The sequence below is a fragment of the Ipomoea triloba genome, chromosome 5 (assembly GCF_003576645.1).
Source record: "Ipomoea triloba cultivar NCNSP0323 chromosome 5, ASM357664v1".
Taxonomy (NCBI): Eukaryota; Viridiplantae; Streptophyta; class Magnoliopsida; order Solanales; family Convolvulaceae; genus Ipomoea; species Ipomoea triloba.
Window position 1 is genome coordinate 28,679,815 of NC_044920.1, and position 26,966 is coordinate 28,706,780.

Consider the following 26,966-nt stretch of genomic DNA (forward strand, 5'->3'; position numbering starts at 1 on the left):
TTTCATAATAACACTTACAAAAGTTCTTCAAAACCAACCCAAAAAAAAAACTCTACAGCCTCTACTATTTAGAAATGCCCTTAACGAAAATACATATGCGAAAGTGAAATTGTCAGGAAGTTGAGGGGCTCCATGTGAAATAACCATCTAGTCTAGAGTATAAATTCTGGCAAGTTTCTAGTTCCTTCTAGGCTCATTCTACGCAGCTATTTTCTGCTCTATATAAGTCAGTCGTCCCTGGATCGGAGAAAGAACAAATAACAAAAAGAAAGAAGAAGAAATGGCGAAGGCGCGCTCGGTTGGAGTAGCCATGGACTACTCTGCAACAAGCAAATCAGCTCTGAAATGGGCGATTGAAAATCTGATAGATGAAGGTGATCGAATCGTCATCATCCACGTCGTCTCCCCCAAAGCCGACCCAACCAACAAGCAGCTCTTCGAGGACACTGGATCTCGTACGTGCTCGCTCTCCAAACCCCTAATTTCATCATCTTCAATTCAATTCCATTTTTGTTTCTTGCTAGCTTGTCTCTGCACTGCGGTGCTGATCTGATCGATCCTTTAATTTGCAGCCTTGATTCCTCTGGTGGAGTTTAGAGAGCTCGATGTGTCTAAGAAGTATGGACTCACCCCTGACCCTGAGGTTCTCGACATGCTTGATACTGTGTCGAAGCAGAAAAAGGTTGTGGTGGTGGCTAAGGTATACTGGGGAGATGCAAGGGAGAAGATATGTGATGCTGTGGATCAACTCAAGCTTGATTCTCTTGTGCTTGGAAGCAGAGGTTTAGGAGTCCTTAAGAGGTACTAAACCACACTTTAATTTAAGGCAATTAATATCTGTATTAGGGATTACACTGCAACGTGGATCTGGTTCACTATACAAAATTTGATTTCATAAAATACAGAATTCATCTCCATAATACACATGTTTCACATTGCACTATATGGATCTCGTCCAATATACAACATTTGATTCCATAAAGTACATATTTCATGTTCAGTATACACGTAAACAGTTAACAAACATTATTGACAATGAAGGGTGGTGTGTATTTGTATATATGGACAGGGTGTTGCTTGGGAGTGTGAGTAACTACGTGGTGCAAAATGCTACGTGTCCGGTGACGGTCGTGAAAGAACCATCCAAGCGCTAACGGTCGTGAAAGAACCATCCAAGCGCTAAGGTAGTTCCAAATAGCAGGAATCGCAGATATAAAGCAACTCATCAAATCAAGATTCATGTATCATAAATATATCTTGTAAACTTTTGTGTGTAAAGCCTCTTATGTATCCTTCCTTCTTCAAATTTTGTACTTGTGTTTTATATGGTTTTCTAGAAATTCTTTCTATTTCTTGCTTGTTTGAATCTATATATTTTGTATCCTTCATTTTCAGTATATTTCATTATACTAATTTGTTATTGTGTAACTTTACTATGAGTTGATTAAACTAGCTATATTGGGTTTATCGAGGCAAACCCCACTCCTCTTCCGAGTATGTGAGTAAACCCTCGCCCTGTGATCCTAGCCGGCAAAGGACCACAAGGAGGTTAACTAGCCTAGGTTGCCCATAGCTGACCGGGTCAAACCCGGGTGGCAGACGGTTTCGAACTCAGGACCTCACGGCCGCGAGCGTCTTGGTCTTGCCACTCAGGCTGCCCTTACGGGCATTAAACTAGCTATATGAATATATCATATATGGGCGTCGATGTGTATTTAGAAACCTCAATGGAGCGAAGATGGAGATATATTTTCACTCTCACATTACTCCCCGCACTTGTAATCGCGCAAATAATGAAAACTAATTTCATTTATGCATTTTGCAAAAATTGTATGGATGTGGGACAATAACTAATTTGCAATTTTAATCATAATCATAAATATATATAAGCGTGGGTAGGCTAAGGTACCTCCCCGCACTGGCTTCCATATCTATGTTGGTATATATATATATAGTTAATATCAGGCTTCCGAGTATAATAGTAATTATGAGGGCTTCTGAGTATAATAGTAATTTTAACATGTTTAGTTCTAATTTTTAAATTGACCACTTATGCATTCAACTTTCAAATTGTTATCATTCGTGATAAAAGTTAATCACTTATAATCCTTTAATTATTAAATTTTAATCAACCATGATCATTTCAAGAGGATCATGGCTAATTAAATTTCAAAAGTTGAAAGACTACGGGTGATCAATTTGGACCACGAATGATTAAATTTAAAAGTCGAAGGATCATGAAATTTAACATTAAACGTGACAAAATCATTATACTCGAAATACCTCATGTGACATTATCTCATGTTCTTTTCCATCTTGCACCTATTATTTTATAACTCATTTGGTGTGATTAGGTAACCTATCAAGTGCATGTATAATTTTTTATCCTTGGGTGTGTTTTTTTAAAATTAAAGTGATTAACATCCTATTTGGTAGGTTGTACAGAGTAGTTGTAATTCAAGTACAACATAATTTTTTGACATGTACAATTCTATTATTTGATTAAGTGACCTCTTAGTTTGTGGTTAGCCAAGGACCTTGGTCCGGTGACATCAAACCCTTCTTTTTATATGGGAGGTGATGGGTTCGAGTCTCAGTCGAGTACGGACTCTTGTGCCATTCTAATAGAGTTAGAAGTATTAAAAAAAAAGACTACTTTTAATGTAGTTTCTAAATATATAAATTTTATATACTAATACTAAACTTAATATTATGAAAATTTGAATTAAAAATAACTTCAGTCAAGTCTCGTTAACCGAATCAGACAAACAAAATGGGACGGAGATAGTAGAATTTAGTAGTCAAAATGAAAGAAAAAATAACAAATTTTTACTTTATTATTATTATCATTATTATTAGTACATAAATGCATTTTAATATTTATATTATTTATTTTCTTCTCATTTTCAATAATTTTACTTCTAACTATCCAATAATGTAAGAGTTAATTTTATAAGAGTTAATTTCAACCGTTAATCGATGCCTTAATTTGGATTTTGGAGCCAATTTAGTTTCCCCGCCAAACGAGCTGTTAGAAGTTTCCAGTAGTTCAACTGTTCAAGTGTGCAATAGCCGGAAATTCAGAGCAGTCATTAGACCGGCAGCCATGAGGCCTTGGCCTCGCATGTTTAAATTTCAAGGCAAATACCTGATCGCCGTCGCGGGATTGGGCGGCGCAGCCGTCACATTCCAAACCCTAAACCCTAACTTCCTCCCTTCTTCCACAAACTCCCCTCTCATCAACGGCGTAGTTCGGTCCTCCCGCGCTCTTTGCACAGTACGATTCTATACCAATTTCGCAAGCTCGCAAGCAATCGATCCTTCTCCAATTCTTACGTTTAACATTTCTATTTGTTAGATTACTTCAAATGTGGTTGACTACGTTTACTCTTTGCACGGCTTGACTCAGAATAGTGAGGAGTATTTGCGCGTGGCTTCTGAGGTAGCATTCAAATTTCTCTTGAAATGGTAGAAATGTAGTGGTGGTGTGCGGTGTATATTCCTCTGAAATTATCGCAGCTGAAATGCTACTTCAATAATAAAGATGACTGTTATAAGAACATAAATTGTGGTAATTGGATTTGAATGACTCTGTACTGTGAAACAGATTCAACTGGCAAATGGCTTAAGGCTATTGTTGTTTTGTTTTGCACTTTGATTTCTCAATCTTCATTCGTAATTGGATTTCAACGGAACTGCAGTCATATTAGCTGAAAATATATTTGTATGAAGCATTTGAAGGAGTGTCATAATGGTTATTAACCAGAATTTCTCATAAGCTGGTGAATTGTACGATGTGAATTATTTGTTATTTTGGTTGCGATGAAAATATCATTCCACTGACTCAAAATCAATCCCAGGAAGCTTTCTAGGTGTTGCTTTTATATTTATTTGTACCATAATTACTTTTCCTGATAAGGATATAAATCAATTAGTACTGTAATAGAAGATACATTCATGTCTTGATTCTTGAAAATTTTGGTCAAATCAGAGTTTGTTCTTGAAAATACTTTTGTCAGAATATGGCACTTACTGAAGGATATTATGAGTTCAATTTGAAGTGGTTCCCTCAAGCTTTTGTTTTGTGCATTAGGCAGACTGTGGATGTACACTGACTGCACATTCATCTTTTACTGAATCTTTAGTCTCCTTGGTTTTAGGTACATCTACGGTCCGCAAAGAGAATTTTGAGACTATGTGAAGCCAACAAAGGTGTTTATGTTAAAGCTGGTCAGTTTGTTGCAGCTGTGCGTGTGAGGAAAGTTCCAAAAGAATACTCATCAATTCTTTCTTCGTTGCAAGACCAGGTTGGTACTACACACAAACAAAACTTATATCTATACATTTTCTTTTGCTCCATATTTGACAAAGCTTATGATTCATGCTCGTTTACTTTCTTTCATTTGCTGACTTGTAACTAATAATGCTTTAGGCTGTTCCTTGTCCTTTTGAATCCATCAAGGAAGTACTGATCCACAATCTGGGTCCAAATTTATCAGATATGTAAGTTACCATCAAGTAGGGAAATTTTATGAACTTATCATGTACTTTTCTATCTCCAAATCTGCTTCACTATCGTCATGTGCTTTCTGTCCTTGCCTCCTTTATTCATTAATAAATTTTGTTGAGTTTGAAAGATCCAAATGCCTTGCGGGTGGAGAATAACAACCACCCGCTAGTTAGGCGGAAGCAGTGATGAAGAATCAAGGAATGAGAAAATATATATTGTATGAAAGTGACATAAGAAAGTTGATTAAATATAACTGCTCAGACAGAATCTGCTTATTGTTCTGCCAAGATGGTCATAGTGACTTGTGTTGTTCATTGGAATCAGATTCTTCTCATTTGATGAGGAACCATTTGCAGCTGCCTCTATTGCTCAAGTACACCATGCTTTGTTGAGAGATCATCAAGAAGTGGCTGTCAAGGTTTGTAAATTGGGTATAATTTATGCTTGAAGTTCCATTAATTTTTGGCTAACCTTTTATTGCATTTATTTTAAATTTTCTTTTTCAGTCCAACAGCTTTGAGAAATCATTTTTCTTTTCCAGTATATTAGTTGTTTGATAAAACTCTTTCACTTTCTTTTCATTTATTCTATAGCATACAAGAGGTTTTTGGGGTTTTCTCACTAATCTTCATAAAGTCGCACTACTTTCTATCTCACTAATGATTGAGGTTTATACTAATGGTGTAAGGGAGTAGATAGGTAAAAATGATTAGATTTACATTTGAATTCACTAAAAGCAGTATTAATAAAGGTTCTAGCACTCAAGACAGAAAACACTAAAGCAATATATATGCATGCCTCTATGGCTTTGCTTTCAAGAGCCTGGCTTTCAGCTCATCTGCCATGGCGTCAATGAATTCTTCAGTATCCAGATATTGGTCTCCTGAAAGCCTACGGAGTCCATATATCAATATTATAAATTTCTACTCTGTAAAACTACAAATAATATCATATCAAATTTATTCTAGCTTGCAATGGTTTGTTGACCATAGGTGTGTTGCCATAAGTCTTGTTTACTTGGTTTATATCCTTGTGTTCACATATACAGATATACTAACACTCTACAGTTGAAACAAGGATGCTATGATAATCTTTTTGCATTTTAAGTTCTGCTTACACATTGAATATGCTTGTGTACAAGTTGTGTATGTTAGTCATTGGTGTCATATCAATTGCAGGTGCAATATCCAGGACTGGAGTACCAGATGAAATTTGACCTTGCGACAATGTCTTTTCTCTCAAAATCTGTTGCATGGGTATAAATTAATGTATTTCTGCCTACTGATTTGGTTTCTTTAAATATTTTATGTCATCCACTTGTTCATTATTATATCTCAATTTTTTAGGACATAAATGCAAGCGAAAGTAGTTTGACCTGCGGCCCGCTTACTAAATTGAATACTTATTCATTTCAGGCCATGCCTATTTTAATCTTTTTGTCCCTCTTCTTTTCCTCTATATACATTACCTGCTAAAGCTCAGGACTTCTTACTTGTGATACTCTATAAACTGTCACATTATTTCTGCAAATTGTAATGAAAGGGATATAAAAGCTCAAGGTGCCCAGGATCATGGTAATAATGCCTTTTCTAGCTCTCTGTTCTCCCTATAAATATAGTTCTTGTTACCACATGCTGTGGATCTGTAATGACTAGACTACATAGAAACATAAGCTATAACAAGCCTTAAAATACTGTGTTACACTGGATTAGCAACAATAATTGGGCACAGTGTACACTCATGATAGGATTTGTAGTATCAGGTCTGTATAAAGTAGTATTGGATTTGCATGCTTGCTTCAGTTCATTACCTTTTCTTACTGTGAGCATCTTTGATGAGGAAGTTCCTTCTCTCCCTCCATCTGTTTAATAATGCCACTTATTGCTTGGGATGGTTGCTCTTCCAACCAAGCTTTTCTGTTGGGCATAGGTAATCAATCTGATATGATACAACTAACATGCAAAAGCAAAATCCATTTGATTTCAGCAGAACAACACATTTTTAACTGATAAGTGATGGATTGATGACCTAGGATTATGTATTACCCAGTTTTAACTCTGCTGTAGATGAATGTGCTAAATATGCTTTTTGTGAATGACTTTTAACTTAGGTAGTTCCATCACTTTGACTCTTGACTTTCTATTTTCTATTTTCTTTTTAATTTTTTATTTTTAGGTTGAGATGCTTTCCCATGCTTCCTTTCAAATATCAGTCGCAGTGATTTAGTATTAGTAGTTGCAGATTCTCCCCTTTGGCCTCTACTCAATAACTTGCCATTTTATTCTTTCTTCAGTTTTTCCCAGAATGCAGGTTTGAGTGGCTGGTATTAGAATTTAAGAAATCTATTACTTCTGAGCTTGGTATGTGACATTCTATCGTGATGATTATTCTTTTAAATTTTGCATATGTTGGTAGCTCTCTTCAATTTGTTTATTCATGTCTGTTTATTTTTACTTCCGTTTTATTTTATTTTTACCTTGAATGTGGTTACAAGTTTACAACTATCTCTGGTTTTTTCCTCAAACACTAAGATTTCCTTCTTTTCTGATCTTTACACTTGGAATTTCATGTTTAGTGAAAGTAAAACCTATTTGACTGTTTGATTATCACATGAAATCAATCAAAGTTTTTTCACTCCAAGAATTTCTTTTGGGTTTTCAACTCCAAAGTTTTATAAGGATATAGTGGAAGAAATTGAGTGGAATTAGAGATAAACACTTTATCAGAACAAAACAAGTTATTGGAATTGAGTGCCAAAATGCATGTAATTAGTTAGCAAATTTTTTTTTTCTCTTCCAAAGCTCACTTATAGGCCTAGAGGTGGCAAAGCCTATAGTTTTTCAATCTCACACATCCTGCCACAAGCCCACAAGTAATTCATATGTTTTTATTTTGTTTGTCATTTATAGTTCTGTTTCCTTTCTCAGCGTTACACAGTTTTCCCTTCATACTTGGAGTGTGGCGGTAGGAATGCAGAAATAATGCCTGTATTTATCATAATTATTATGAGATTTCTTGGAGATGAATGTTTTTTAGCGACTTTTGAGCAATGCATTGAAGAACTTCTATTCTGTAATCATGAAATGGTTGCTCTACAGATTTCACTGAAGAGGCTAAGAACTTAGAGAGAATGTACAAGAACTTCAAAAACAACAGCATGGTTAGGATTCCCCATGTTTTTTGGGTATGACAGCGAAATACTATCATCATTGGCAATTTCAGACTTTTTTTTTTGGTTTTACCATTTCTCAGTTCTTTAGATATATTCTGTTCTCTGCTTATTGTATCTGCAAACTTTTTAACCATATACAGGGTTTCACAACAAGAAATGTTTTGACAATGCAGTTCTGTGAAGGACATAAGGTACACTGTTCTGCCTGCTTTTGGTTGCATGTGGTATGCACATGTGATGTTGGCTCAAAGTTCTTTATATAAGCAGTATGAAACATTAATTTAGGTTTTGCCTCTTGCCATATGTTAGGAAATCTACTATCATTCATTCATATAATACTTGTAAATCTTCTGAAGATAGTTTTGTTACTCCTTTTCTAACGACATTACTGAGATGCTTTAGCTTCTGAAACTTCATCTATTATTTGTTGTCAATTTTTTTTGTTCAACTACCCCATCAGAAATGTGCCAGTAACAGGAAACTTTTAGCTTCCAGGTCGATGACTTGGAGTTTTTGAAGCAAATGGGAATTAGTCCATCTAAGGTGGTCTTATCTCTCCCATTTCTTACCCATTGCTTGAGACAGTATGGACCTTGTCTTTACTCTCTTAAGGTTCTTGCTTGCTTCAGCCGCTCTAATTTCCCATCTTTGATGCTGTAGGTTGGAAAGGCCTTAGCAGAGGCCTTATCAGAAATGATATTTGTCCATGGTTTTCTGCATGGTGATCTACATCCTGGTAATGTGCTAGTTTCTCCGGAAGGAAGGAATGGTTTCTCTCTAGGTATGTTTTTGTGGACAGTCTTTAAATCTTCACTTTGCTCCCTGATCAATGAACAATTTAGAAATGCCCTCCTGTATTTCTTTAGCAGTAACTTCTGTAAATGCAGTTCTTTTGGATTTTGGGATTTGCAAGGAATTGGATGAAGCTTTCAGATTGAATTACTGCCAATTATGGGAGGCTTTAATATTCAAGGATTCAAACAAAATCCAACAGCTGGGGGAATATTTTGGTGCTGGGAGGTATTCAAGATACTTCCCTGTCATATTTACAGGAAGAACAATTGACAGGTGATGTTCTTGACTGTGTATCTCATTACCATGGAAAAGACAGATCTTCAAAAACTTATAAAAATGTGCTTCACATGAAATCCTTTTGTTGGCTTGTCAGATTAAAATTGAATTAAGAAATTAATTTTGGTACCTGGCAAATGGAATTTTGTTGACAATTGAAAACTGACAAATAATTCCTCCCATTGCCTTTATAACAGTAAATCATCACTTTGGAGGGGAATGTCAGCTGAAGAAAAAAAGAACCTAAATCAGGAATTGAAGTCTCTCAGAATGGAAGATATATCTTCCTTTATGGAATCACTACCCAATGACTTTCTTACTGTATTACGAGCTGAGTAAGAACTCCTTTTGTAGTTCCAGAGATTCACACTGCAAAGTATTTTTCGTATCAATTATTGTCTGCTTATTCCTATTTTTTTTTTTTCAGTGGGCTCCTAAGATCTTTGATAAGCAAGTTGGGTGCTTCCCAGCGAGATCGATTACTGGCATATGCTAAGTATGCACTGCATGGTCTCTCTTTGAAGCCTGATTCCACATCTGGTAAGCTTCAATATATCAATATATGTTAGCGCGACTTTTATTTCTATATGTTAGCAATGAAACTAAAAGAATCATAGGAGTTTCATTTCTATTTGTTTAGCTTTTTTTTTTTTTTTTTTAATACTTTGTCGTTTCCTTCCCTTATTTAGTTATTGCAGCTTGTCATACAGATACTGATGGCATTTCTGATTGAAGTAGCTTGTTTTCCTTTCAGATTCTGCTATTGGAGCGGTCTACTTTAGATTCAAGGCTGGGATTCGATACATTCAACTGAGGTTACTTTTCGGTAAGAATGTCATGCATAACTGGAATACTATAAGCATCTCCTCAAAACACAAATTAATAAACTCAAATTTTTTTTTTTCACTTTTTCCAGCATTATTGGATATCATTTCTTGGATAGACAACACCCAACACATGACAGCCAAAACATTCAAACATTTGCTTTCCTCAGCAAGCAGTGCAGTAAGATATGCATTTCCCTGAACATAATCAGGGAATTGGCTTCCAAGACTGGGATTTTCTTGCTGTTATCTAGCAAGCTGGAGAAAGCAGCATTCCCAATCCCATGCATGAGGTAGTGAGGTACCTCTAAATCTAAAATATGTCCTGTAAGTTATAAACCGTAGGCAATATCTTATAGCGTGTTTACAAATATTAGCGTGTCAAATTATTGACAAAGGTTATTTAGATATTGTTTCTCTTAAAGCATGAAAATCAAATTCAAAAAGAATGCAGCAGAAAGAATGGAATCCTCAGCCTTTTCCTCCTGACTTAACATCATTTTACCAGCATATATTGCAATCCATTTTTCCACAGGTACATGCCTGACCTAGACCCAAATATTAGGGATAAAACACGGATAATCATCGTTACCAGGTGGTAAAAATGATTAGATTTAACATTGGCAGTATTAATAAAGGTTCTAGCACTTTAGGCAGAAAATACAATAGCAATATACATACATACTTCTATGGCTGTGCTTTCAAGAGAGTCTGGCTTTCAGCTCATCTGCCACGGCATCAATGAATTCTTCAGTATTCAGATACTGATCTCTTGAAAGCCTGCAGAATCCATATAGCAATATTATTATAAATTTATACTCTGTACGAATAATACAGCTTTGTAAGAGGCTGCACAAACTTGGATCCGTGAATGATTAGAGCGAGATCCTTGGTCATCTTTCCAGACTCCACAGCACCGATGCATGCTGCTTCAAGCTTCACAGTGAAATCCAAGAGTCTGTCATTGCTGTCCAACTTTGCTCTGTTCACGTATCAATGTTCCTTAGTATCAATAATTCAGCGACAAAACAAACTACTTGCATTAGTCAATGCTCAAAAAACAAGTTACCTGTGTGCTAATCCTCGAGTCCAAGCAAAGATTGAGGCAATGCTGTTTGTGCTGGTTTCACCGCCTTTCTGATGAACCCTGTAGTGGCGTGTAACAGTTCCATGTGCAGCTTCCGCCTCAATAGTCTTCCCATCTGGGCAAATCTAAATGCATCCCATAAACCACTCAGAATCCAGAATAAGGTTACCTTTAAGCTATTAGAGAATTTGAATAGTGCCTTTCAAAGTGTATCTTATAATGTGATAACATAACTGTGAGAAATTACAGAGAGTACAAAGAGATAACATGTTGACACAAAAATACTCAACAAAGTGATTATGCAGAAAGGACATTCAATATATGCTATGATTAAAAATGTAGTTGACACTAATAGGCAATAGCATCTCAAAAATAAAGCATACCAGGACTGATGTCATCAAACCTAGAGATCCAAAACCTGTTTTAAGAGAGTTCCCAAAAACAAAAAGAAAGAAAGAAAAAAGTCATCACTAAAACTTTCAGAATAAGACTAGAATATGGCATGAGAAACAAGTATGATTGTGCATACCTTGTGCTAGGAAGTCACTCTGCACATCTCCATCGTAGTTCTTGCATGCCCATATATAACCACCATCGCTCTTCAATGCATAAGCAACCATATCATCGATGAGACGGTGTTCATACCTAAAAGATCCATGTGTATAACAGTCATTGTCGACGTTAGAAGATTGCAAGAACCGGTTCTTAAAAGTAAGAATTATGACTACTCACCATATTCCAGCTTCATCAAACCGTGATTTCCATTGTGCTTCATAAACGTCTTGAAATATGTCCTTGAACCTTCACATGTTAGAGATTACTAAAGGAAGAAAATATGAAAATGGACAAAACAAAGTAAAATAAACTAGCATGAGTATTTGAAAATATATATTCCAAATGGGCAATAAAATGCCAATCAAAATGAAATGTTGTTTAACAAACAACTTATACCTTCCATCATATTTCTTAAGGATTGTATTTTTAGTGCTTAGATAGAGAGGCCATTTCTTCTGGTATGCCATTGCCATCGAAGCTTCAGCAAAAGCACGAATAGACTGCAAAAGAAAAGAGTAAAATGTAAGCCTACACCAAAACCGTTTCTGGCTTAAAGCTCCCGAAAACATTTACTAACAATATACACATGTACCGTACACATATACAGTACAAAGCTGCATTCACTTTATCAATATACACATGTACCGTACAAAGCTCTATTATAATATTATATATATAGTACAAAGTTGAATACATGCTTGGCTTTGTACACAACTGCAAATTCCTTCCCTACCCGTACAAAGCTCAATTACATAATTTTGTCCAATTGGGGAAAAACTGAAGAAAGTGATCTGAAGAAAAAAAATAAGTTCAAAAAAGTTTTGTTTTTAAAGAAATCCTTAAGATAATTTACTTCCCTTTATGGGGAGAATTTTGGGAGAATTCGGGTTTGATTCCCACAAGTGACGGGGTCGGGCAAATACCTGAACGTGAGTGGCGGTATGGTAAACTGGAAGGCAAAAGCAAAAGCTTGAATTTATAGTGGAGGGCAATCAACGGTATGGTAAACTGGAAGGCAAAAGCAAAAGCTTGAATTTATAGTGGAGGGCAATCGACTGATATAACAATAGCGCGTGGCACTGTTGTGGACGATTGCAATCCGAGTGAAACTATTGTAGACGATTTCGATCTCCATTTGTCAAAAAACAAAACAGTGTCTTTTAGACGATTGCGGAGAATTAACTCTATATAAAACATTCGTCTAGGTTGAACAATTGCTTTGTATCAAGATAATTGTATAAATCGTCACGTCCATTTTGTTTTTAATATTTGAAAATAATTATATTGTCATATTTTCCCTAAACGACTCATCGTCAAAAAAATTGGCAGTGACCGAAAAGGTTCGATTAAAAAGTGCAACGTAATGATAACTTAGGGACAAAATTTGCAATTTGAATAACTCAAGGACGAAAAGTGCTACGTGATAACTTAGGAACGAAAAGTGAGTATTACCATAACTTTGGGACGAATTCTACAATCACCCTATAATTTAGAGACGAAAAATATAATTTTCCTATTATTTTATTATTAAAACATTAAATTTATTATTAAATTAAAAATATTACGTAGTATAAATTATGATATTAAATTCTATAGACATATGCTCTTCATCACAATTCACAACATACATACATACTTATAAAGATACGTAGACATACCATACGCTCAACATACGTACGTCTGACATGCACTATATTTAATCAAGCAAAAAGTAAATTCATCCATATTCTTGTCCACCTTTTCAGTCATCCATATTCTTGTCCAATTCACCGCTTTTGTCAGCAAAGTAAGCTATGACTCGAGCTGGACCAGCTAGGCAGTTAGTGACGGTTAAAAAAAATGCATGGAGTGTTTTGTAAATCTTACAAAGTTGGAGGGCTTTTGACGGGGCGGAAATTTTATTATAAAAGATTAAAGGGGTACATGGAAAATGATTATTACTTTATTAGTTGTTGTGTACTACTGACTTAAAATTTAATAACGCTTTCACTAAGACTCGATATCATAATCTCTCAATTCAAAGAGTCACTACATGTCACTTGACCAGAAAATTTTAAAAGGGTACATGAAGAAGGGGTCATGACTGAAATGGGAAGAAAAATAGACGCCTTGACAAAAATACGAGATGTTAAAATTTGGACAAAAGTGGAAAAAAGGGGTTTGGAAGATGCGTTTCTCAGTTTCTGTTCTAAATGCGTTTGTTTTTTTCTTCTTCTTCTTGCACGTCGTCTCATGTATTAAAATAAAAAAGTTGGTCACCCAAGAACATGAGACGCAAGTCCGTGGCCAACGTGGAAGAAAAAAATAAAAACAAATGCATTTCTGACACAGAAACGCATCTCCCAAATACACTTTTAATCCCCCAAAGAAGTCATTGCTTTAAATGTGTGGATTTGACATCATATGGACAAAAATGTGTTGATTCAAAACCCTAGACAAAAATGTGTAAAGTACTAATGACATTACCTTCTTTTCAAAACCCTATTTGAAAATAAGGTAATTGGAATGCCTTCTTTTATTTTTTTTTCTTTGACTAAAAAATGCCACAAAGAAGGCAATGCAATTGCCTTCTTTTCACTCTTTTTTTTTTTAAAAAAAAAATTAAAAAAAATTAAGACTTCTTTACTACTATACACTTTATATATTAATTAATTAGAGATATAAACACCATTAATTTATTTAATATATGTGATTATAAGATCTTCAAAAAAACAATTAAAGAATTGATACGATTTGATAAGCATCCTTCGTAATTTTATATTTAACTAGTACACAACCCTTCCAATTTTTATTACTTTGAATTTGTTTTTCATAATTGTTATTTTATTAAATATTAATTAACAACATAAAATCAAAATGCATAGTGATGGACAATTTTAATTAATGTCCTTGCAAATGCACGAATCAGTTGTAGTGATAGTGTGCAAAAGCAAGGGTCGAACCCATAGGGAATTGATACAATGCAATTGAATAACTTGCAAATAATTTAAAAGATTCGAAAACCAAAGGACAGTCAAAATGGTTTAAACTAAATGAAGTTGCAAGGTAAAAAATAAGAGAGAAAGTAAAATAATCACGAGACAAGAGAGCAAGGGAATAAAGACTAGGAACAAATAATGAATTAACAATGAACGGCAGTAAACCTCATCACTATATAACTGAGTATTAAGCACTATGATTAAGCTTTGCAAGTAACTATGTAATTAGGAATTTAGGATCCACGTGGCATACTTTCACAAGTCACAATTGGAAATTTACAATTTGCTAAATGACAAAAAGCAATTCAAGAAATAAAGAAGAACCGTAATTGTGATGCAATTAGATCTGCAGTGCACCGAACCAAGAAATAGATTGCTTTGCCCAATCAAGACTTTTGCTGCTGGAGAATTGAAGCCGTAGAGAATCACTGGATTGAAAATCGCACCGCCCATATTCTTCAAACCCAGAATTCCGTCACCGCCGACGAAACATCTGCTGTGACCGAACCTGCGAAATCGGAACCAATCCTTTTTGGTGAGGTAATTGACCATTGGTCCTCTTCGCAAAAGCCATCCATTTATACTACTCCGCTCTCTTCCCCTTCTATGACTTCGCTCATTCCGTTGTAGACTTGTAGCATTCCGGATGTTTAGAGAAAATCGTTCATTCCTAGCGTCAACATCTGCTGCTGTGAATTCGGACTTCTCACGCGAGAGAAAATTCCGTATGATAAACAAAATGAAATAGAATAATAATAATAATAATAATTTTATTAAATAATCAAAGAATTATTTTCCTAATAGAATTCAAGTAATAAAGAAATAAATTTAATAACAAAAACAACTCTAAAGTTGAATGATATTAACAAAGCTACTTATAACAATAATAAATAGAAATAGGTATACAAATATCTAACTATAGCAAATTAATAATAAAAAGATTACTTAAAATAATCCTAAAAATAATGTTTATCACATAGGCTGAATTTTACAATCAGAACTCGCGGTACTTAGAACATCTTCATCTTCGCTTTCAGAATCAGTAGTGCGAATCAACTGTTACTAATAATAATAATAGCCAAAAAAAATAACAACGTAATTGTGACTACTGTAGTCGTATATAATAATAATAATAATGTAGCCGTATTAAATATTAAATAATAATAATAATAATAAATGTAGCCATATTAAATATTAAATAATAATAATAATAATAATAATTATCAAATGTAGCATCTCAGCTCCTCTCGCCTCACGTGAGCAATGTCAGCTTTTTTTTTTTTTTTGTTAAAAGAAGGTAGGCTCATTACCTTCTTCTCAAAAACCCTAATAAGAAGAAGGTAATGAACATAGTACTTTACATAGTTTTGTCCATCTTTTTATTCTTACCCATTTTTGTCTCATCCATATCAAATCAACACAAAAAAGGCAATAACCCCTCAAATTCTTAACCAACAATTCACTTTTTTCACTTTTGTCTAAGTTTTAAAATCTTCTCATTTTTGTCAAATGCTCTATTTTCTTTCCCAGAAAGAGGGAACCTATGGTGGTGGAGTGTAAGAATCTTATTGTGAAGTTGAGACGGTCAGAATTATTTATGTTTGGAGGAGGAATGGTATGAAACAGCTAACTGGTAGCTAGGCAACACAATTTGCTAATCTTTTCACAAAAGAGATAGAGAAACAAGTAAATGAGAAAGAAATCAGTCTAAACAGTTCCTTTTACATTATCATAAATAAATGATAAGAACAAAAGAGTTAGAATGAATTTGATGATAGACTTGAAGAGCGTCAACTTATTGTCCTTCATATCTGTCTCCTATCCTGCTCCCAGATCTGTTGAAATATGAGATTTTTTGTGAGCTTTTTGTCTGTGTTTTGATGAGGGTGTATTTTTTGGTTTGTCTTCTCTTTTTATCTGGGTCCCGTGTGGCTATGAATTAGATGGTATAATGACAGATTCTCATTTGGATAAGATTTTGCTAATCTATTGTGGACCTCTATATATATATATATATATATATAATCATTAGATGATAGATTTTATAGTCTTATTATACATTTAAAAAATCTAACTCCGGTTTAATAACTCACAAATACACAAAAGAGATCAATTAAACTATAGTATATATGCCTTAAAAAAAAAAAAAAACTATTCGCGAACAAGTCAAACCATGACGGTCGCCGATCGTTAATGGTTTGACTTGTTCCCTGAATCTTCGTCGGAGGTTTGTTGAAGTTGGTAGGAATTTTAGTTTACCTACAATTATAGGTCACAAATAAGTTAGAAGACTTTTTTTTTTTGAAATAAAGTTAGAAGACTTATTTGCTCCAAAACAACAAGTTTAAAGGCCTAACTGAAACTTTTTAAAGTTGAATGACTTAATTGCACAATTGAGTATAGTTTGCAATCATTATTCCATGCATGGATCATGGTCCACACAACTGTGTGAACTATACATTTTTAATATACTAAAAGTACATTATTTTTGTACATAAAGTATATTATTTTAGTACTGAAAGTACATCATTTTATATATACTATGAATTAATGTACATTCCGTACAAAAATAATGTACTTTTAATATAATAAAAATGTATTTTATATTCATGATTCACACAGCTATGTGGATCATGGTTCACATTAAATAATGTACTTTTAATATAATGAGCCTTATCCTAGTATATATAAACCTTCTGGATTTGTGCTAATTGTGATTAGTTTAGTGAAATTTTCTATTGGGATTTCGTTGATATTACTTCATAATAAAATTCTCATTATTTTAGTTTTATTTATTTTACAATAGTCCTATTGTTAACAAATATAATGCTCTTGTGGTTATACGCGGGGCCCGGGGGGAAAAGTTATTAGCTCAAGGATCGTCCAGAATGGTGAATCCACTGTGGACGAGAATCCGGCGGCCACCCACCCGGAAAATGAGCATCATGGGGATCCCCCGGGAGAGTTTGATGCCGAGGGGGATGCTATAATGGATATAACCGACCAGCAAAAGGAGCCGGCGGATGGTGGGGGAGTCCAAGGGGCCTCTGTTTAGCCTGCTGTTTTATACTTTGCCTTTCTCGCGTTTCCTTTTCCCTCTTTCTCTGTTTTTATGATTTTTATCACCTGGAATTGCCAGGGCGCCGGGGGTAAAGCCTTCCTCCGTGTCCTAAAACACATGATCCGGTCACACAGACCGGACGTGTTGGGTCTCGTTGAACCTAAAGTTTCTGGCTATCAGGCAAACGTCATTTGCTCGAAGCTGGGTTTCTCGGACTGGATCCGGGTAGAGGCGGTTGGTTTTAGCGGCGGAATCTGGGTTTTCTGGAATAACGCTTTACAGGTTAAGGTGATTTCGACTCACCCCCAATTTGTCCTTCTGCAGGGTCAGCCAGCGAACCAGGAGGCGTGGCACTACGCGGTGGTTTACGGCAGCCCAACACACAATCTACGTCGACGTCTGTGGAGTGAACTATCCGCGATCAAACGCGGGATCACGGGAGCTTGGATGGTGGCGGGAGATTTCAACTCAGTGATCAGTCAGGAGGAGACGAATAACTACACAGCTTTCTCTTCGCAACGTAGCTCAGACTTCGTTGAGTGGATTCAGACCGAAGGCCTCATCGACATGGGCTTTGGTGGCCCTCCTTTCACATGGGTGAAAGGTAGTACTACGGAGCAGCCTAAAGGGGCTCGTCTTGACAGGGCCCTGTGCAACCTTGCCTGGAGGCAACGGTTTCCAGAAGCTTTCGTCACGCACCTCCCGAGGTTATCATCCGATCATGCTCCTCTCCTCATTAGGCTCACGGAGGGGAGTGGAAACCGAATGCGAACGGGGTTCAAGTTTCAAGCAGCATGGCTCACGTCTCCGAATTTACATGAGGTGGTACGTACCACGTGGAGGAAGGATATGGGTATGCAGGAAAACATATCACGGATGACAACGGAATTGACCAAATGGAACAAAGAGGTTTTCGGCAGTATACAGCACAGAAAGAACGTCGTGCTGACTCGGCTTGGAGGAATTCAGAAAGCTCTATCCGGCAAACACCACGGAGGCCTTGTGAAACTTGAGAAAAAGCTCACGGAAGAATACCACGACATTCTGTATCAGGAGGAGCTCACGTGGTTCCAACGCTCCAGGGAGGACTGGATTGTGTCGGGCGACCGAAATACGGCGTACTACCATGCCGCGACCACAATCAAGAAGGCTCAGAATACTGTGAAATGCCTCAAGGATGCGAACGGCGTGTTGATCACTAATGACGAACTCCTTAAAGAACACGTGCGCAGGTACTACATGACCCTGTTTACGGGAGACGATGCCAGTTTAAACGCTAGTGCACTCGAGGGGTCTTTTCCTCGAATAACAGCGGAAGATTGGGCTTGGTTCAACTCAGAAATCACGAAAGAGGAGGTACATGGGGCCGTAAAGGACATGGCTCCGTTTAAAGCCCCAGGACCGGACGGCTATCACGCGCCCTTTTATCAACACATGTGGGGTATCGTGGGAGGAAACCTGTTTGACCTGGTGAAACAGGCCTATCAGGAGGGCAGTCTACCGGAAGGTTTAAACGACACGCTTCTTGTCCTTATTCCCAAAGTCAAAGCCCCCGAGAACGTCAAGCAATTTCGTCCTATCAGCTTGTGCAATGTCGGTTACAAGGTTATCACGAAAACAATTACCAATAGGCTGAAGGTTCTGCTCCCTAAGATTGTAAGCCCGTTTCAAAGCTCCTTTGTTCCAGGGAGACAAATCGCGGACAATGTCCTCATATATCAGGAAGTGATGCACACCATGAGGAGGAAGCGGGGAACTCAAGGCATTACGGCGATCAAACTGGATCTGGAGAAAGCTTACGACCGCCTTTCTTGGACGTTTATTCGCAGCACACTCTAGGAGATAGGTTTTAATAATTCATGGGTGAATTTAATTATGCAGTGCCTGGAAACTCCACGTATGTCAATCCTTTGGAACGGGGAGAGACTACAACGCTTCGCCCCAGGGAGGGGTATTCGCCAAGGTGACGCCATGTCCCAGGCCTTGTTCGTTCTTTGTCTTGAGAAGCTCAGTCAACTGATTACCCAAAAAGTGGATACAGGAAGGTGGAAAGGAATCAAACTTGACCCTATGGGGCCCACCTTGTCCCACCTCTGTTTTGCGGATGATATGGTTCTGTTTACGGAGGCCTCGACCGAACAAGTTGCGATCATACGAGACTGTCTGGACAGATTTTGTGAGGCGTCAGGCCAACGAATTAGTTTTAGTAAATCTCAGGTGCTGTTCTCAAAGAATGTACAGCAGGACCTGGCCGAAGAGATTGCATCCGGACTAAATATCGAGCGCACGGGAGACTTTGGGAAATATCTTGGCGTTCCTTCTTTACACGGCCGCATCACCTGTCGAACGTTTGATGGTTTGCTAGACAGGGTGACGACTAGGCTGGAGGGGTGGAAGACTAAGTTGCTCTCATTGGCCGGCAGAGTCACGCTGGCAAAGTGAGTTTTGAATGCTATTCCTTTTTACACGATGCAAACCACTGTCCTACCGAAGGGTGTTTGTCACGAGATCGAGAAAAAGACTCGAAGTTTTATCTGGGGTAGCACCAACAATGACACCAACAAAATTTGTTTAGTCAATTGGGAAACAGTAACCAAACCTAAAGCGGAGGGCGGGCTTGGTATTCGCCGACTCCAGGCTCTGAACAAGGCATGCATGGCGAAGTTAGGGTGGCGCCTCAAGCAAGAGGAAAATAGTCTGTGGGCTCAAGTTTTATTACGGAAATACAGACATTCGGATCACGATAACTATGGTGGTGCGTCGAATGCATGGAAAGGTATTACAGAGGCTAAACCGTTTGTAGAGAATGGTTTGATCAGGGTGGTCAGAAACGGCTGCTCTACGAAATTCTGGATGGACGCTTGGATTGGTGAACAACCTCTGTACCAGTTGATGAAAGCGCCGGTGAGCCTCCCAGAGCTATACGCCTCGGTCAGGGATTACTGGGACGACAGTCACGGATGGAAGTGGAACCAAATCCACGACTTGCTCCCAACGGCCGAAGTAAATCGTTTACGTAGCATTGTTCTAGCAACAGACATGGAAGATGAGGATGAGTTTGGCTGGAAATGGGACAGTAGTGGGGTCTTTTCTATTCGATCTGCTTACGAGCTCATTGTAGGGTCCAACCGCACCGGAGAACAGCCCGAGTGGCGGTCAATTTGGCATCTAAAAGTCCCTATGAGAATCTGCATGTTTCTTTGGCTTGTTAAGCATGGCCGTGTTATGACGAACATGGCACGAGCTAGAAGAGGTCTCACTGCTAATATTTCGTGTAATTTTTGTGCAGGCCAACCGGAGGACTGCAACCATTTATTCCGACAGTGCACAGAGGCGAAGGCTATTTGGGAAACGTCTTTGGGACGAGGGACCCTGGCGAAACTAGAGCAGCTGAGCTGGGAAGACTGGCTGGACGTTAATTTGACCGGCAGTCGCCAAATGGGACTTGATAGCACATGGCCCGCACGCTTTGCAATTCGGGTATGGTGGATCTGGCGGTGGAGGAACGATGCAGTGTTCAACGGTCGGACCACCGAGGTTGCAGAGAAGCGTCATTGGATTCACAAACAAGAGACGGAGATCAATGGAGCTTTCTCAAAGCACCGAGTGGTGGGGGCTGGAGTGGGATGCCAAACGGAGGTTTGCGTGAAGTGGAACGCTCCGCCCACCGAATGGGTAACAATCAACGTTGATGGTAGCTGCTGCAGAAATACAAGGAAGGCTGCTTGCGGAGGGCTCCTGCGGGATCAAACTGGAAGCTGGCTTGGTGGCTTCATGTTCAATATAGGGTGCTGCACACCTGAGGAGGCGGAAGTCTGGGGTGTGTTTCAAGGACTCCAAACGGCGGCTCGACTGGGGGCCCAACGTATCATCATTGAAAGTGACTCCAAGAGGACAATTCTTGCCCTGAGGGGTTTAACCAGAGTCCAAGGCCACTGTAGGAACATTATAGGCAGATGCCTCGAGGTGGCCACCGGTTTCACCAACGTCAAGTATTCTCATGTGCTTAGAGAACAGAATCGAATCGCGGACAACCTTTTGGACTCACTACAGTGGGCGAAACACCAGACAGCTTGCGAGATTGGATTAGGGAGGAGCAATTAGGTGCAACCTTCAACCGGCGATGCACCTCAGAGTATAGAACTAGGACCTAGTCCCTAGTGGTTTTCCTGGGTATCCCCCTCTTTTCTTTCCAAAAAAAAAAACAAATATAATGCTCTACCTTCTATTATATATCTAAAATGTAAAATAAGTACAAGCTAAGGACGGAAGGATATAAAGCATGTATATATTGATAAAGACATGTAAATATGTTGACGTGTGATACTATATTGTAACAAGAGTTAGTAGTACTAAAAAAATGTTGATATGTAATAGTAATATTCAATATTAAAAGTGAAAGAAAATGGTAAGAATAAAGATAATTTAGTATATTAATTAATTCCGTATTTAAATATGGTAAAACATGAACTATCAACAAGTTGACCCAGTCTGAAATTTTATACTCCGTATTTGAATATAAATCCATGCATGGGTTGTCTCTATTTAGATGGTAGGGATGGTCTGATGGAGCAGCTTTAACTTGTTTAGTAGCCATGGTTTCTTAATGCTATAAGTTATTGCATTTAGAAGATTATACTTTCTAGGTTGAGTTATATTTTCATTATTTTGTGTTATTTTCTAGTACGTATTTGCTAGTTGTCCCATATTCCGAGTCATAACACAATCATTACTGAAATGACAATTTACACTAGTACTATACTATAATTTGATACTACGTACTTGTTAACAATTCATATTAATAAAATTAAATGTGACAATGCCACAATAATTGAGGATAAAAATTCAAACTTTAATTTTACTCATTAAAAACCTATCTTTCTTAGCTTGTTTGCCATGTTTTCCCCTTTCCCTTTGATTTACCGTAAAACTAACAGTTGAAGGACCACACAGAGGTAAACTTAATTACTAATTAAGTCAACTACCCGACAACTTAGCTTGGAGTAACCCCATGTTTTCCCCTATCTGGCTTTCCCTTTTGTACTTGAGTAAAAGTTCAATATTTTTATGTATGAATTTGTAAAGTTTTTCTTTTTCGTAATATAGAAGGCGATGTTGATTAATAAATTTTCTTAATCCAATTTAAACCACCTTTTTGTAACGTACGGGACACTTTCCTATACATTTTCGAGACGCGTGGGACACTTTGTCCATTTTAAGTATGAATTTGTAAAGTTCTTTTTTCCAATATATAAGGTCATGTTGATTAATAAATTTTCTTCATCCATTTAATGAAAAAGTTCACAACGGCTAGGCAAGTGTGCATTAGTTAGACCTCGATGGGAGAGGAGCCTAAGTCAAGTACTAACAATACAATGAAACTAATTAAAGCCATTTATAGTATAAGTTTATGGCAAACTAGCAACCTCTTACATTAATTAAAGAACTGCCACCATTATTCACATTTTACAGTTGGGAAATCAAATGGAAATATTACAAGATGTAAGATCATTCTAATAATATGCAAGAATAATGTACAAGAATCTGCATTATGCAAGGTCTTTGCAGTAGAAGATGACTGGTATTTGGACAATTGAGTGGAAGAAAATGGGGACAACCTAGACAAGCTTCATCACCCTTCCAAGCCCATCCAGCATTACTGTCACAAAATTTCTCATCATCAAGTGGAAATAATTAAACAACAAGCCAGCAGTTAGAGCCTGCTATAAACATAGACGTGTTCGCTGTTTCTCTCGCTCTTCACTGATTATAACTGCTATAAACATAGGCGGGTTCGTTGTTTCTCTCGCTCTTCACTCGTTATTGTAGGCGAATGCGTTGCTCTTTCCGCTAAACATCTCTTGTATGGTAACGCCTTGTTGGCTGATGCTTGGCTGGCGAAGTGAGCTCTCCAGATTTTCCGAGCAATGGCGTGGGCAACATTTTTATATAGGCCGGTGGTATGATGGTATATTGTCACATTTTTGACGTGTGGACCACATTGTACATGGGCAACATTTTTATATAGGCCGGTGGTGATGAGACCGGAATGCAAAAAATAAATGATCCATTAAAAGTCTCGAGTGGCCCGGTAACAAGATCTAAGTCAAGGAAGATTCAAGAGGCTTTTAACACTTTTGTGCAAACAGATTGGAGTCCAACATCTTTTTGTGAAGAAGAAGATCAATCTGGAAAAACAATTCTATTCAATTGTCTTCACATAAAAACTTTTGAAGACAAAATTCTATTCAATTGTCTTCACATAAAAACTTTTGAAGACAATTCAGACTTCAATTGTCTTCACATAAAAACTTTTGAAGACAATTCAGACTTCAGTATCAAATCAAATTTCCCGGTGTGAAATTATTTGCAAGGTGTATTTTTTTTAGGTGGGAAACTACTTTGCAAGAATTGTATTTTTTATTTTTGGGTGGAAATTACTTTTGCAAAATGTTGTATTTTTAATTTTGGGTGGGAAATTATTTTGTATTTTAATTTTGGGTGGGGAATTATTTTGTATTTTTAATTTTGGGTGGGAATTACTTTTACAAAGTTGTAATTTTTTATTTTGGGTGGGATTAGTGACCTAGAATATTTAATACCTTATTTTCCCCTATAAATACCCCATAAACCCAATGGTTTGAAACACACCTTGTAAGAATTCAATTTGAGTGAAATTTCTCTCTTTTCTTTGCATGAGAAGTGCATTGAAGTTTAGGTTGTTTGTGAGAAGCATTCAATCTTGGTAGGCTAGTGAGAAGCTAGTTTATCCCCTTATCTTGCTCTTTATATTCACACACATATCCAAAAAAACCCAAAAAGAATACTATTACTCATATTATATAGCTAATTTTATTTTTGTATCTTAATTCTAGTGCTAGATTCCTAATACTCTAATTCTTAGCCTTGCTTAATAATCTAAGGGTTGAGAGTATTATTTGTTAGTTTGGTGAGACATTTGTAGAGTTGGGATCTCAAAATCCAAGAGTCTACAAGATAAGATCCTCTTTTGGACACGAAAGGTTCTTGAGTGATTCCTTGAGTGTGCACTTATTGCGGGAAGCAATTCGTGTACGCATCAGGTGGTATGATGGGATATTGTCACATTTTTGACGTGTGGACCACATTGTACATCAAAGAGGCTTAAATTGAGTTTAATTATTTGCTTGAATAAACAAAGATCAGAAGAATATAATGTAGATTGTGGATATTCCTTTCCTAGGAGGGTGGCTTCATGTACCATGTTAGTAGTTATTAGAAGCCAAGTAGGGTTTGTAGTTTGCGTTCTTTAAGTTGCACCTTGATTACTCCCTCTTTCTTGTTCATTAATAAATGGAATGTATCTATCCAATAGAGTTTATATTTTCAGCAAATATAGAATTGACCTCGCGGTGTAAAGCCTTAAGTAATGTTAGGAATTGACCTAAACTCGAACTCTCACTCCTACTCCATGTGAGAGTGTAAATCGGGACACCGGGTGCTAGTGCTACTAAAGCACACACAAGGTCTTTGGCGGTTTAAGATATAAGTCAAGTATTGAAAAGAAAAATAAAATATGATTTTCCTATAATTCGGCATTCAAGAACATTTGGATCAATCTGAATCTGGACCTAGTTCTAAACTTATTGATCTATAATTGAGGCCCAAAAAGCCCATTTCCATTTTCTGGGTCTAGGCCCGTCTTAGATTCCGGACCGCGGCACAAAATTACAATCATTATTCCATGAACCATAAATAAATAAAAGGTACATTGGTGGAGAAAGTAACTATGAACAATACTACATTGTAACAGAGTAAATAGTACTAATTTTTTTTTTTTTTAAAAAAAGTACATTTTTAATATACTAAAAGTACATGATTTTGTTATATATAAACTATCAAATAATGTACATTTGGTACACAAATAATGTACTTTTAATATATTAAAAATGTATATTGCATTCATGGTCCACACGACTAAGGTGTATTTCTTCAATGAACATAAATCTTATTCTATTCCTTGTCTATAACATTCCTTATGGAATAACATTTTTATTCCCTTACAATTTATTTTGAGAATTAAAAATTTATTTCGCAAGTCAAGCATGGCATTATTAAAAACACATTTCATTTTATTTATTTTNCAATCTGGAAAAACAATTCTATTCAATTGTCTTCACATAAAAACTTTTGAAGACAATTCAGACTTCAGTATCAAATCAAATTTCCCGGTGTGAAATTATTTGCAAGGTGTATTTTTTTTAGGTGGGAAACTACTTTGCAAGAATTGTATTTTTTATTTTTGGGTGGAAATTACTTTTGCAAAATGTTGTATTTTTAATTTTGGGTGGGAAATTATTTTGTATTTTAATTTTGGGTGGGGAATTATTTTGTATTTTTAATTTTGGGTGGGAATTACTTTTACAAAGTTGTAATTTTTTATTTTGGGTGGGATTAGTGACCTAGAATATTTAATACCTTATTTTCCCCTATAAATACCCCATAAACCCAATGGTTTGAAACACACCTTGTAAGAATTCAATTTGAGTGAAATTTCTCTCTTTTCTTTGCATGAGAAGTGCATTGAAGTTTAGGTTGTTTGTGAGAAGCATTCAATCTTGGTAGGCTAGTGAGAAGCTAGTTTATCCCCTTATCTTGCTCTTTATATTCACACACATATCCAAAAAAACCCAAAAAGAATACTATTACTCATATTATATAGCTAATTTTATTTTTGTATCTTAATTCTAGTGCTAGATTCCTAATACTCTAATTCTTAGCCTTGCTTAATAATCTAAGGGTTGAGAGTATTATTTGTTAGTTTGGTGAGACATTTGTAGAGTTGGGATCTCAAAATCCAAGAGTCTACAAGATAAGATCCTCTTTTGGACACGAAAGGTTCTTGAGTGATTCCTTGAGTGTGCACTTATTGCGGGAAGCAATTCGTGTACGCATCAGGTGGTATGATGGGATATTGTCACATTTTTGACGTGTGGACCACATTGTACATCAAAGAGGCTTAAATTGAGTTTAATTATTTGCTTGAATAAACAAAGATCAGAAGAATATAATGTAGATTGTGGATATTCCTTTCCTAGGAGGGTGGCTTCATGTACCATGTTAGTAGTTATTAGAAGCCAAGTAGGGTTTGTAGTTTGCGTTCTTTAAGTTGCACCTTGATTACTCCCTCTTTCTTGTTCATTAATAAATGGAATGTATCTATCCAATAGAGTTTATATTTTCAGCAAATATAGAATTGACCTCGCGGTGTAAAGCCTTAAGTAATGTTAGGAATTGACCTAAACTCGAACTCTCACTCCTACTCCATGTGAGAGTGTAAATCGGGACACCGGGTGCTAGTGCTACTAAAGCACACACAAGGTCTTTGGCGGTTTAAGATATAAGTCAAGTATTGAAAAGAAAAATAAAATATGATTTTCCTATAATTCGGCATTCAAGAACATTTGGATCAATCTGAATCTGGACCTAGTTCTAAACTTATTGATCTATAATTGAGGCCCAAAAAGCCCATTTCCATTTTCTGGGTCTAGGCCCGTCTTAGATTCCGGACCGCGGCACAAAATTACAATCATTATTCCATGAACCATAAATAAATAAAAGGTACATTGGTGGAGAAAGTAACTATGAACAATACTACATTGTAACAGAGTAAATAGTACTAATTTTTTTTTTTTTTAAAAAAAGTACATTTTTAATATACTAAAAGTA

The 26,966-nt window shown here is 36.7% G+C and overlaps 3 protein-coding genes across 3 annotated transcripts; 2 read left to right on the forward strand and 1 right to left on the reverse strand.

Moving 5' to 3' along the window:
- Positions 1-204: 204 nt before the first annotated feature.
- On the forward strand, positions 205-1,428 carry LOC116019270 (universal stress protein PHOS34). The gene is made up of 3 exons (XM_031259419.1): positions 205-455; positions 573-801; positions 1,070-1,428. Exons 1-3 carry the CDS (start codon positions 281-283, stop codon positions 1,152-1,154), a joined length of 489 nt encoding a protein of 162 aa, XP_031115279.1. The 5' UTR covers positions 205-280; the 3' UTR covers positions 1,155-1,428.
- Positions 1,429-3,052: 1,624 nt separating this feature from the next.
- On the forward strand, positions 3,053-10,071 carry LOC116020612 (uncharacterized aarF domain-containing protein kinase 1). The gene is made up of 16 exons (XM_031261081.1): positions 3,053-3,277; positions 3,359-3,442; positions 4,161-4,307; positions 4,433-4,503; positions 4,835-4,928; positions 5,689-5,766; positions 6,804-6,870; positions 7,609-7,694; positions 7,823-7,873; positions 8,178-8,225; positions 8,343-8,463; positions 8,570-8,750; positions 8,951-9,088; positions 9,181-9,293; positions 9,508-9,579; positions 9,670-10,071. Exons 1-16 carry the CDS (start codon positions 3,107-3,109, stop codon positions 9,777-9,779), a joined length of 1,632 nt encoding a protein of 543 aa, XP_031116941.1. The 5' UTR covers positions 3,053-3,106; the 3' UTR covers positions 9,780-10,071.
- LOC116020613 (isocitrate dehydrogenase [NADP]-like) lies at positions 9,997-14,899 on the reverse strand. The gene is made up of 8 exons (XM_031261082.1): positions 14,522-14,899; positions 11,616-11,719; positions 11,397-11,465; positions 11,194-11,309; positions 11,048-11,082; positions 10,647-10,789; positions 10,437-10,559; positions 9,997-10,357 (listed from the first exon to the last, which is right to left on the reverse strand). The coding sequence occupies exons 1-8, from the start codon at positions 14,747-14,749 to the stop codon at positions 10,279-10,281; spliced, it is 897 nt and encodes a 298-aa protein (XP_031116942.1). The 5' UTR covers positions 14,750-14,899; the 3' UTR covers positions 9,997-10,278.
- Between the last annotated feature and the right edge of the window lie 12,067 nt (positions 14,900-26,966).

Bases quoted from the DNA above. Each gene is read 5' to 3' on its own strand.
- LOC116019270 (XM_031259419.1), top strand. From the start codon at position 281: ATGGCGAAGGCGCGCTCGGTTGGAGTAGCCATGGACTACTCTGCAACA. The intron at 456-572 runs GTACGTGCTCGC...TTTAATTTGCAG, and splicing joins CTTCGAGGACACTGGATCTC to CCTTGATTCCTCTGGTGGAG. The intron at 802-1,069 runs GTACTAAACCAC...ATATATGGACAG, and splicing joins GGTTTAGGAGTCCTTAAGAG to GGTGTTGCTTGGGAGTGTGA.
- LOC116020612 (XM_031261081.1), top strand. From the start codon at position 3,107: ATGAGGCCTTGGCCTCGCATGTTTAAATTTCAAGGCAAATACCTGATC. The intron at 4,308-4,432 runs GTTGGTACTACA...ATAATGCTTTAG, and splicing joins TTTCTTCGTTGCAAGACCAG to GCTGTTCCTTGTCCTTTTGA. The intron at 5,767-6,803 runs GTATAAATTAAT...TTCTTTCTTCAG, and splicing joins TCTCAAAATCTGTTGCATGG to TTTTTCCCAGAATGCAGGTT.
- LOC116020613 (XM_031261082.1), bottom strand. From the start codon at position 14,749: ATGGTCAATTACCTCACCAAAAAGGATTGGTTCCGATTTCGCAGGTTC. The intron at 11,466-11,615 runs GTATAAGTTGTT...TAACATGTGAAG, and splicing joins CTTAAGAAATATGATGGAAG to GTTCAAGGACATATTTCAAG. The intron at 10,358-10,436 runs GTTTGTGCAGCC...TGGATTCTGCAG, and splicing joins CTAATCATTCACGGATCCAA to GCTTTCAAGAGATCAGTATC.